Source organism: Spermophilus citellus (assembly GCF_964194105.1).
Source record: "Spermophilus citellus genome assembly, chromosome: 5".
NCBI classification, from domain to species: domain Eukaryota; kingdom Metazoa; phylum Chordata; class Mammalia; order Rodentia; family Sciuridae; genus Spermophilus; species Spermophilus citellus.
In genome coordinates, this window is record NC_138186.1 from 160,704,840 (window position 1) to 160,717,052 (window position 12,213).

At 36.4% G+C, this 12,213-nt stretch overlaps 1 protein-coding gene across 4 annotated transcripts; it reads right to left on the minus strand.

Moving 5' to 3' along the window:
* Window positions 1-356: 356 nt before the first annotated feature.
* On the minus strand, window positions 357-11,944 carry MTRF1L (mitochondrial translation release factor 1 like). 4 transcript variants are annotated; one of them, XM_081294913.1, is made up of 7 exons: window positions 11,567-11,943; window positions 7,881-7,960; window positions 6,755-6,938; window positions 6,128-6,291; window positions 4,536-4,653; window positions 3,237-3,373; window positions 526-2,319 (listed from the first exon to the last, which is right to left on the minus strand). In XM_081294913.1, exons 1-7 carry the CDS (start codon window positions 11,823-11,825, stop codon window positions 2,119-2,121), a joined length of 1,143 nt encoding a protein of 380 aa, XP_081151039.1. In that variant the 5' UTR covers window positions 11,826-11,943; the 3' UTR covers window positions 526-2,118. The 4 variants fall into 4 exon arrangements, with proteins under 4 accessions (XP_081151040.1, XP_081151039.1, XP_081151041.1 ...); XM_081294914.1 differs by lacking the exon at window positions 11,567-11,943 and having other exon boundaries at window positions 357-2,319; window positions 6,755-6,913; XM_081294915.1 differs by lacking the exons at window positions 526-2,319; window positions 3,237-3,373; window positions 6,128-6,291 and having other exon boundaries at window positions 11,567-11,944.
* Between the last annotated feature and the right edge of the window lie 269 nt (window positions 11,945-12,213).

Consider the following 12,213-nt stretch of genomic DNA (forward strand, 5'->3'; position numbering starts at 1 on the left):
AGAATCTTGGGTGTTCATTGCCCTAATAATTGTGTGGCTAAGAGCTGAAGCTCCAGAGTATCCCACCCCAAAACTGAAAAATCCTCAGTAGTGCACCCACCTTAGGTTGGGCACCAGCTGACTCATCCTTTTCTATTCCTTAGCACACAATTTTGTCTTTAATAAAAGTACAAATAAACCAGTAAATTAATATTTTGAAGTAACTGTTGCCATACAGATATTGTGGTATCTTAGACTGTCTTGTATTGCTGTAACAATTCCAGACGAAGTAATGTATAAAGAACAACGAAGTAATGTATAAAGAACAAATTTTCCTACAGTTTGGGAACCTAAGAAATCAAAGAAAGATCAAGGATTCGGCACCTGCGGAGAGATTCTTATGCTTCTAAGAAGGTACTTTGAGTATTGTGTCCTCACATGACAGATAAAAGGGCAAAAAGAGCCCAACTCCCTTTTTTCAAGACCTTTTATGACAGCTTTTATCCATTCATGCCCTCCCTCATGACCCAAACACTTCCCCAAAAGCCAAACCTCCCAACACTGTTGCATTGCAAACTAAATTTCCAATATGTGAATTTAGGGGGACACATTCAGACTACACATAGCATACAGTAAAGTACTATGGAATACAGATGAAGGAAGTTAATTATTTATAGGGGACACGATGCCTTTTAGGTTGGATCTTAAATCTGCATTAGTAAGTGGAGTAAGTTTTCTAGGCAGAGGGGTCAACATTAGTGATGTAGGCATGGTGGTGACATGCATAAGCAGTGACAATGAATGGTTTTTAATTAATACAGTTGTATTGTGTGTTTTGGCAAACATACACAAATTTGAGGGATCTTAAAATATTAAGAATTAGGATGGTTCTGTACTCTTATCTAAGTTTCATGGGTTTCCAGAATTCCATTTGATTAATTAGGAATAAATAGTGAATGAAGTAGGAGCCCATGTCAGCTCACAGATCATATTTGCCAGTTATTCTGCATGTGTTTATAATACACCAATATGTATTTTATTTTTAAATCTTATTTATTTTTTGCTGTGCCAGGAATTGAACCCAGGGCCTCACACATACGAAGCACACCTTCCACTGAGCTACATTCCCAGCCCAATTTTAAATATATATTGTTAAAATCCCAAATGTGTTAAGACAGTTTTTAAAATTGACATTTCCATCAGAGAATTTTGAACAAAGCAGATTCCTTCCATGTCAATGGGTTTCATCCCATCAACTGAAAGTCTGAATAGAATAAAAAGACCAGCCTCCCCTAAGCAAGAGTTTTCTAGTCAACTACCTAGGAATGGAACTGCACCACTCACTCTCCTAGGTCTCCAGCCAGCTCCCTCGTGCTGCACATTTTGGACTTTTCATGTAGTAATCATGTGTGTCAATCTTATCTTTCCATATATATATCTATCTATCTTATTGGTTCTGCCTCTCTGGAAGACCCTAGATATGGAAATGCACTAAGGCTTACCATCCAGTTTTGTTCATACTTTGGCAGAAACCTTCTTGTTTACCAGTCCTTCAGAGTTTGAGGTGCAATGCCAAGGCCTAATGCACCAGCTACATACCAGCTCTGGCCCTGGGCAAACCAGGAACCTTTCCATCATTGATTGGGATATACCCACACCCTCTAATAGGCCCCACTCCATCATGGGGAAGTAAAGACCCTTGCAAGGGTGGTCTTACATTGTGTACTCTCGGTCTTAGTACACTGAAAGAGAGTACCCTAAGTGTTCTTTTATTCTCACTTGTTAATTCTATTACCAATTCAATTAATGACAGGACTTCTGACTACTATGGTATCTACAGTCATATTTCTATTTTATATTTTAAGTTAAAGAAATTTTTCGATTAAATATTAAAATATTTAATTTTAAGGATCTTACAGAAACAAATGAGTTCATCTGTTTCTTGTACAGAAGACCGCAAGATTTGCAGCAATCATGTTTTACTAATGCACTGAGATCTATATTAATTATGCATTACGAATATGTATATTGCTTACCACTGTAAAAACTTTTTTTTTTAAGAGAATACTCATGAGTATACACAATTGATGTGCTATAGTATTTTCCTGAGCATATGAAATACTTTAATAACAAACCAACCTAAGCTTTTTTGGAAATAATTTCTAGTAAATATTCATAATCAGCATAGTCCTTCAGGGACTGTATAAGTTCATCCAGTAGATAATCTCCTTGCATAAAAGTCTCAAGACCATGCAGTGATTTGTTTATTCTGTGATCTGTGACCCGGTTCTGTGGAAAATTGTATGTTCTTATTTTCTCTGATCTTCCTTTAGTTCCAACCTATACATGTATAAAGAAAGATATGAGATACAATTAGATCAGGAAAACTTGGACCTACAAACTTAACTTACTCTCACTAAATTCTTGATTTACAATTGAATCACAAAACAAGACATCTTCAAGTTTTAACGTGTTAAATCTCTAAATGACATGGGATGTGATAAAAAAAGAATGTGGGCTTTAAAATCATAAAGATTAATACTTGAATTCTGTCTCCACCACTTCAATGCTCTATGAGTTCAGGATATAGATTAAATTTACCACATAAAAATAAGACAAATGGTATCTACTGCATAGTGATATTGTATACATAATCTCTGTGAATTAATGTAGCCATCTTGAGTGTTGATAAGATGATGAATGCCCCGTACTGAGGAGGTCTTAAAAGGGCTGTGTAAGTTACAAAATTAAAATATTAAAGGAAAAAAGTTCAGTTCAGTTTGCAAGAGTTATAAAAATTTGTTTTCCTTGATACTAGGGATTGAACACAGGGTTCCTTTACCACTGGCCGAATCTTTAGCCCCTTTAATCTTTTATTTTGAGACATGGTTCCACTAAGTTGCTCAGGGCCTTGCTAAATTGCTGAGACTAACCTTGAACTTGTGATCCTCCTACCTCAGTCTCCCCAGGGGATTAAAGGTGTATGCCACCATACTTGCCTTCCAAGGGTTAAAAATTAAGGGAATGGGACTCAATATCTTTTTTTCAGTAACTGACAAAATCTGAGAATGCCTTTGAATATAGAAGGCAGGGGAGCAAAATTACTGTAATACAGGTATATACCTCAGTCAACCTACTTGAGTTGTTTTTCTGCCTTTGACAATACATGAAAAGAGTTTGGACATAAAAAACTCAGTTATTTAAGAACATTTTCTATCCTGTGGAAACATTTTTTTTTTTTTTAAATTCAATTTTACCTGGATCTTCCTAGCACTGTATCTTTTACTTGTTTCTTCCTCTAGATGCATATTGTACAGCTTTGCACGCAACTTTTTCATGGCCATCTCTCTATTTTTCAGTTGAGACCTCTCTTGTTGGCATTCAGAAACAACACCTGAATAGTTTTATGAGAATTAGAGTTTTAATAGAAAAATCTTCTTTACTTAATATGAAGGAATACTCCTTTTCCTTCTCATTCTTTTTCTATCTTTTCAGGGGAGAAAAACAGGACCCTCATATAAAAAGGAGACTTTAAACTTAAATAGCTTTTTAAAGTTTATCAAAAGTGAAATTTAAGTCTGAACTATAGCAAAATGCATTTGCATACTGAAGACATATATAATTAAACAATAAACACAAACCATTCGATTATTTTCCTAGTCTCAGCTAACTACAATAAGTTTTTGAATAACAATTATAGAAAAAAGTTAAAAAAACTATTAATGTTTTTTGAGGATTTTCTTTATTCTCATTACTGTTATTATATTCTATATTACATAAAATTTGACCTTGAAGTTTAACATGAGGATATTCCCATATTTAAAAGAATAAAAACATCAATCTAGCACTCCCATCAACCACTTCTTGTTAATGGGACATAAGCCTATTTGAGATCAGTTACAGAGGTTCTTATATTCTTTCTAGATAGCAGAAGTTTGCTAATTCCAAATACTCTTTATAACATGTAAATCACTATATTAAGGCTGGTAAAGCACACTTAGTTCTACCTGGTGTATAGTGGAGACTTAAAGATTTAGATTCAGTCCCTTTGCCTAATAGGTGTGTGAATGAACTCAACGGGAAGATGACCCTGAAATTATATGCAAAACTTTGCATGTATATAGGTATGTTTCTGGGTAGGACATCAAGTGCTTCATTTTCTTAAAGGAGTCCATGTTGCCCTCTCCCCAAAAGAGACAAGAAGTAGTGATTTAGAGCATTTTCAGATATATAACCAGTGACAATTACTTCACTGTGATCATTTTTCTTAAACAACTAAGAATATTAAATATAATTTTCAGAAGGCCATTTAGAAAGATTGTACTTTCTCTTCATAGTCATTAACATGGAAATTCCCTGGGTTCAGAACTCCCTCTTTTCCTGGCTTTGAGATTATCCTGCAGAGTATCGTGTGCAGATTCTAAATCAAGTAATCGATAACTGTCTTTAATAAATATATAGTCCTTGGGTGACTAAAGGGTCTGTTGCAGTGGAAAATGAGTCAAGTCCTTCAGAAAGCGACTCTTTAGTTTTATGTTAAAAAAATAAGTACATACCTGTTGGAAGATGAACAATCCTGACAGCACTGTCCGTGGTATTTACATGCTGACCCCCAGCTCCACTAGCTCGCTTAGTATCGATTCTCAAATCTTTAGGATTAATCACCAGATTAATCTATACATAGAAAGAGAAGTTTAAAAAGATTTTAAAAACTTACATTTATCAACTATGTAGATAAGGATGAACTGTTTAATAAATACATGTCATGTATATTATTCATGTTGAGACTTTAAAATTTTAAGAATAGACAATAGTTGGAATGATGCTATTTTTAGACCTTTTTTTCCTTTTTTTTTTTTTAAAGAAGAGTAGGGAATCTAAGTATAATACAGAACAAAAACAAATCCTTTCTAATCCTCAAAAACTAGACTTAGCTTCTCTGCAAATACTCCCTTTTTACCACATGAACAACAAAACAGCTATTATTAGAAATGTGTTAAGCTAAAATGAGATTTGTAGACTATTTCTGAGTTCAAAAAGACTAGCACAGGGGGAAAAATTGGTAGCTTGAGTGCAGGGTTTGTTTCAAACACATCTAAAGGCAAAGGTAAGACAAGTAGAAACAGCAAAAGCCAAGATGCTAAGAGTCTAGACTCAGTGGATACACTGTGATCTGACATCAGGACAACACTTTGTCTTAGGAGTCATTATAAAAAGCGCTATGTTTAAAAGTTTCCATAAGCTATGAACTGCGTTATGACATGTCCACAATCTTGGCAATAAGAATATTACCATTCCCTAAGCCCTCCATGTCTCCCTACATAATTCTTAGTTGCTAGAAGCGTCAGATGGTAATAGGGACCTCAGTATCCCATCATTTCCTGAAAGTGCCTACCATCTCCAAAACGTTAAACCAGAAGTGACTAGTACCTAGGTTTGATTCCTGCTACTTATTCTACTTTACTTTCTCCCTTAACTATTCCTCATCTATGCTTCACACAAACATCAGAACTAAAGAAACTCTATTAACCCTATTACATAGAGTCAAACAGCACTTTTTCTCTCAAAATTAATAACAGAAACCCTCCATTAAATTTCTTTCTCAAACCATGTATATTTCATTTTGAAAAATGCTGAAAACCAATCACTTTTTGGGAGAAGAGAAATTAAAAAACAAATACAAAACTAGATTGAGAATTACTTTTTTAAGAATAAATAATACTCACTAGGAACCATCATAACAATGTTAATGTGATTGGGCTATGAAGTATTAACTAATTATCCTTGCTCTAATAATATCTGGGGATCCAGTCACAAAAAGCAAAGTCATTATTAAGGCTACCCAACCGTATTTAAGTAGGTTAGTATTATTTTACCTAGAGAGATGGTCTCACAATGTCTATTTTAGTGGTGGAGAAAAGTAACTTGATAAAGCAAGACTGGATCATTTATAAATATTTAGTTCTTACCATCTTTTGTAAAACTACATTTTGAACTAAGATAATTGATTCTTAGAATTAACTCAAAATATGTGAGGAAGGCCAAATACTAAGAGAAAGAAATACTCAATTCAGTAAAATTTTGAGTGTTACTGGGGAGTGGAGGACAAGGGGCACTATGCTAGAAAAGGGGGGATTACTAACCTTACCTCAGTGGGCTGGGGTAATATTGCCACTGTCATGGTGCTAGTATGGATGCGGCCTTGCTTCTCTGTCTTTGGTACTCGCTGTACTCTATGCACCCCCCCTTCAAATTTCATGTGTTTATAGGCTTCTGAACCGCCAATGCTGGCAGATGCATGTCTAAGGCCACCTTGAAAATATAGGGAAGATAGGTTCTTTTTATTATTCCTGACATTTATAAGTAACTATTATATCTACTATCCTGAAATATATTTAAAAGAATCACAAAACATAAACAGAGATTGCAAATATACTCATTTTGGCAAGCCTACTTTGACATTTAATCTTTATTGCTTATGATGATTAAACATAAAGCATTTACGGTGCTACCTGACATCAATGAAACATGTAAAGTCCATTTTTAGAGACCATTAATCATTCAGCATTAAGTACTGAATGAATATCCATTAGACTGTATAAGCTGTTCAAAATTGCTATGCTTGTAATCAATGATGAGCATCAAACAGCTTAAGACTTACTTACAAGTAAGTTCTGAAGCCCAGTCATGGTCTTGCCAACCCTTTTTCTAGGTCCCATGTAGATAAGTAATATACTACTATACTGTGCCAAAATAAATTAAACAATTTACTTACCTATTTCACTTGGAAAGTATTCCAGGGTTTCAAAATTCCATCTTTTAAATGCAGCGTATTGCTGATACATATCAAACATCTCAGAAGTAAACAACATGGCCTCCTGACCCCCAACTCCTGCAGTTACCTCCAGGATCAAATCACTTTCATCAGTTTCTTCTGAGGGAACCAAAAGACAGATAATCTGTAAACATAAAATATTACCCCTCCTATAATTAAGAATTATTTGAAACTTAATAACAAGAAAAAAAGCTAAATGATCAGATAGAGGACTTTAAGATAGTTAACCTAAAATTTCTCTAAGCAAATAATTTAACATTGCTGAGTACTATTCAACCATTTTGCCAATTAAAACCATATAATTAAATTGGTACTTCCATGGAGTACCAATGTTATTAATATAATAAATGTTTTAAAATTCATCTTAAACTTACTGGCTTGATTTTATTTTTCCTTGGAGATCTTATATGCTTTATAACACTTCCCTGTTCAATTATTAAAAAGTAGGTAACTCCTTGTGAGCAGTACATATGCAAAAGAAGCACTAGTCTTTTGAAAATTACAGCCTCAAAGGGGGAAAAAAATAAAAGGATTCAAATCACATCTGTGTTTTTTAAACTTAATAGAGAAAACTTGTCATTTTGGAATTCTAGGACTAGCACTCTAATAGTACTAGAGACACAAAGACACATTCTTGCCCCTGAGGTGCCCACAGTCTGTCATCTCTTTATAACCTCTTCTACCCACTGTCCATTCTGATCCCTTAAAATAACAAGAGGGGAGATATTTTATTGCTTTTCCAGAAAGTGCTATTAATGAGACATTTGTGTTTTTGTGAGAGCTCTACAATCCTTTTGGTATAAAAATAGGACCACACTAAATATATTTTTTCCACTTTAAAGACCAGTTTGTTGATAGTGGTAACCATTTCATAATGTATGCATTGAATACCTTCAGTAGATAAAATTTTTGTCAATTACTCCTCAATAAGACTGGAAAAACTTAAGTTAAAAAGCTTATTCTGAATAGTAAAAATCTAGTTACTTACTTGTTGATTTTATTATAAACTTCTAATAAAATACATAGGAAGTAATGACATGATTTGTTCTTTATACCAATACTGTACCTGATGTTTCAACTGAGTTATTTCTTTTTGACACAAAATTATTTCATTCTCTGCAAGTTTCCTTAAATCTTCATTCTCATCTAAGGAAAAAAAAAAGCAGCAATTGAGTTTTTCTTAACTTACTATTAAACTGCTAACAAGTCTCCGGGGTAACAGGTTTATTGCTAGTATAGCTGAAGGGAAAAATAAAATGTCTATCTTGTCATTTTAATAATTACATTAAAAGCAGCATTTCTACATTAGTTTTCGTAAGCAAGTAGCTGTGAGAAGAGAAACTTTTTTTCCCCTGATGGTTAAGTATAAATGAATCTAACTATTAAAAAACAAACCTTTAGTTTTTCAACTAAGGCTAAACAATAACAAATGAATACATCTAGCAAGATCAAAAAACCAGAGGGGGAACTTAAACCAAAACTGAATCAAAAAGTAGAAAGTTATTGTCTTAGTAAATATTTCCTTAGTATAATTAAGTACCCTACTTAACCTTTATTGTGAAATGCTCCTGTCTCTCTGGATTTACCCTTGTTTCATCTTTGAATTTTTATTTTTGACGTACATAATATACTCCCTCATTTATTCTATAGATAATAGACAGCCTACAAAAGGAGAAAATGGGACCCTTTTTTAGCTATTACCAATTGTTCTTTCTGTGAAAGATCAAACTCTGTTCACAGAGTATCTGTGTGCTTATCTGTTAAGAACCAACCTTTCTGGGGTTCTGGTGATAATAGGAATATAAGATGTACCCTTAAGGCAGGAATATAGATCATTTTTTCTCTTTATACTTTTCTAGAGGAGAAAAAAATAATCCATAATAATAACTGAAAGCACTATGTGATTAAATATTTAAATAGCAGTACCTTTAAAGAGTTATTTTTCAGTCAGTTTTTGTGGCGCTGGAGATTGAACCCAGGGCCTTGTGCAAGCAAGGAAAGCACTCTACCAACTGAGCTATATCCCCAGTCATAGTTTATTTTTGAGTTGTGCAAAAGGAAAGAATTAGCTGAAGGAGAGCTTATGATATCAGCAAAATGGAGATAAGTACAGGACGCACTGGTGGAAAAGAAGAAAATTACACTGGACAGGATATGGTATGGAAGAAACTAGGTGAAATGGATAATATGTGCAGTTAAGGAAAAGAAAAATGAATTCTAGCTAAAACTCAACCCCTAAGTTGCTCTTGGAGCAACAGACCCAACTTCTGGAGTCTTGGGTGACATCAGTAAAATGAAAGTTCTGAACTGCATGACTCTATGAGGCCTTTCCAGTTCTGAAATGTTCGGTTCTGCAAGGCTAAGGAGATTGGAGCTAGAGTCTAGAAGTAGTTTAATTTTAAGACTACATTTTATTTAAACCAGTATATTCAAGATATTATAATTTCAATGTGTTACTAGTATAAAAATGTGAAAAATTTTTTCTTTAGTGAGGATTGAACCCAGGATATGGCTTACCACCGGGCCATATCCCCAACCCTTTTTATTTTTTATTTTGAGGCAGGGTCTGGTTGCTTAGGGCTTCACTTAGTTGCTGAGGCTGACTATGAATTTATGATTCTACTGCCTCAGCTTCCAAAGTTACTGAGATTCTGTACCTACAGCATATCTCAATTCAAATTAGTCACATTACACACTCAATAGCCACTTGTGGCTTCTGACTACTACACTGGACAGAGAAGTTCTAGAGGGTTTAGACTGAGGAATTATTCATAGGGAATGGTAATATACTAATTGTTTTGTCTTTCAATATCATACATTAAAATATTTATAGGACACCAACTATAGTTTCCCCATTCTAGAGGGGTATCTTGCTCCAACCATTAAAGTAATTGCTTATTGTCATCACCTCTTTTCCCATCCAAACTGCTGGAGATACAATGCCAGATTTATTATTTCTCTTCTGTTAACACTCTAATTTCTGGAGAATATTCCAATTCATCCTCAACAATGGTGCCAACAATGACTTTTCTTTAGAAAGATGTCACTTCTCATATACTAACTTTTTATAGTCTAAAAAAAAAAAATTTGTATTTTTTTTGTCAAGCAAGGTTCTTAATTGTCTTTCTGGCTTCAGGTTTTTCTTATACTATCACAACACCTATTCTATTTCCCAATTTAGTATCTTTATTCTTACTGATCACTTTTGCCTTTAATTCTGTTCTCTTGATCCACCTTACAACTCCTTGCTTATCCTTCAAGATCCATTTAAAAGCCAACTTTTCCTTTTATTACACTCTGCTTTTTAATATAGAAATTAAAACATTCACCCACTTGTTTTTACTTATCTTCTTAAACATCTCTCTTCCTCATTAAGCTGTAAGCACCTAAAAGGTTGTTCCATATTTTTTTGGTAATTAGTAGTGTCTGCCACATAATAATATCTCAAGACTTCCTGAATGACAATTTCTTTTAGCAACAATTTCTAACAGTCTGTTAACATCTCTAAGTTTGATTTTTAAAATACTCCTAAAATCCACTTGGATTTTAAGATTGGCTTAAGTTATGAATCTAATTTTTCCCCAAGATATTTTTTCTCAATACCATTTATTAATTAATTCTTTTAAAAAAAAAAATCACATGTTGTTTTTCTCTTAAGTCACTTAGACTCTTCTTAACTCTCACACTACTCCATTAGCCCCCCTTTTCATGGCATCTTCAATCCCATTCCAGGGTGACTTTTAAATTGCCACACTTCAGGTTTCCTACAACTCTATCATTTGCATCCTAATAAAAAAACTTCTGTTGGCTCCCTTCTGCCAACAGGATAAATCAACCTCTTATCTTAGATTAATATTTGATTTTCCTTACAAAAGGGTTCCAAACTGCCATTCCCCTTATCTCTCTTCCTAGATTAAGAGAACAGTGGTTAAAAGAGTGAGATTTGGAGTGGATCTTATGGAGTGGAGGCTCCATATATAATCTGTGCTGCTTTTTACCTTTATGACTCAGGTTCCTCTTCTGTCACATGGGGTTCATAGTACCTACCTCATAGCTTGTGTGAACTGGTTGAATTAACCCATAAAGAAAGCTTAGTAAAGCTTCAAGCATGATAAGGGATCAATAAACTATTAATAATGGTTAGGCTCTTACACCTCTAAAACACCAACAAATTCTTTACTTGGGTCTTTTTTCATCTCTATATATCTGTTCTCATTTATCAACTGTATAATTAATTCTGTGTCCCTCAATAAACTGCAGCCCTCTCTGGAACCTTGCCACCCAAAGTGTGGCCCATGGACCAGCACCTTGGCATCCCTGGGAGCTGGTAGCAGTGCAGAAAGTTCAGCCCATTCCAGATTCGAATGCATGAAAGTCACTTGAGAAACTGTAGAAAATGCACATTCCTAGATTTAAGATCGAATCCTAAGTCGCACCTCTTTACACTGGTCTGGAGCCCATCACTGGGTAGAGTGCCTTGTTTGTCCTTGCTCCTGCCAGAGGATAGGCAACAAAGAAATAAAGTGGGGCGGAGCACTGTGGCAAGGGAGCACAAGAGCGCCAAAAAGGAAGAATGAGAAAAGAACACGTGTAAGTATGTCTTGACCTGACATGCAAAACAAAAAAAAGAGGCTGCAAATTAGTTAAGAGCTTCAAACTCAGTAGTGTGGACACCTGGCCAGTGGCTTAATGGAAAGGGCAAAGGAGGAAAAACAATCCGCTCAGACGCCGCTCCCCTGGCGCGGCCCTTACCGTGCAGCAAGTGCTCGGTCTCCCGCAGCTCCCGCTCCTTCTCGCTCAGGAGTTTGGTGACCGCTACCAACTCTGGCCCCTTGACTCGTAACTGGGCTTCTGACCCTGCCTGGCGCTCGAGGAAGGTCCGTAAAAGCCCGCCGCGGGCGAACAGCTCCTCCAGCGGCGGGCTACTGCAGCTTAGGGGCCGGCGGGCTGCGCCCACAGCTCGGCCAGCCCACAGAACACGGGCAGCGCCCCACAGAAGCCCGCCCCGCATGGCCGGCCCAAAGAACTAGGCCCATCAGAACCGGAAGTTCGGGACAGAGTAGGTCTCGCGACGCTGCACAGAGCTTGGAAATAGGGGCGAGAGCTAGCCACACCCCCGTGGAGCGCACGCGCGGGTTTTAAAAGACCTCTCGGAAGCGTTGGCGAGAACTTCCGGGCCAGCACGGGAACACTGCGTAGTTCTTGAGGGCCAAATTTGAGGGGGCGTGGCGGGGGCGGAGCTCGCGGGGAGGAGCGGGGCTGTCCTGAGGGCGGGTCGGAGAGCTGTGGGGGCGGAGCTGGCGGGGAGAGGCGGGGCGTAGAGAGGGGCGAGGCTGTCCTGAGGGGCGGGTGGGAGAGCAGGAGGGGCGTCTCCGACAGGGATGGGCGTGGCGGAGGGC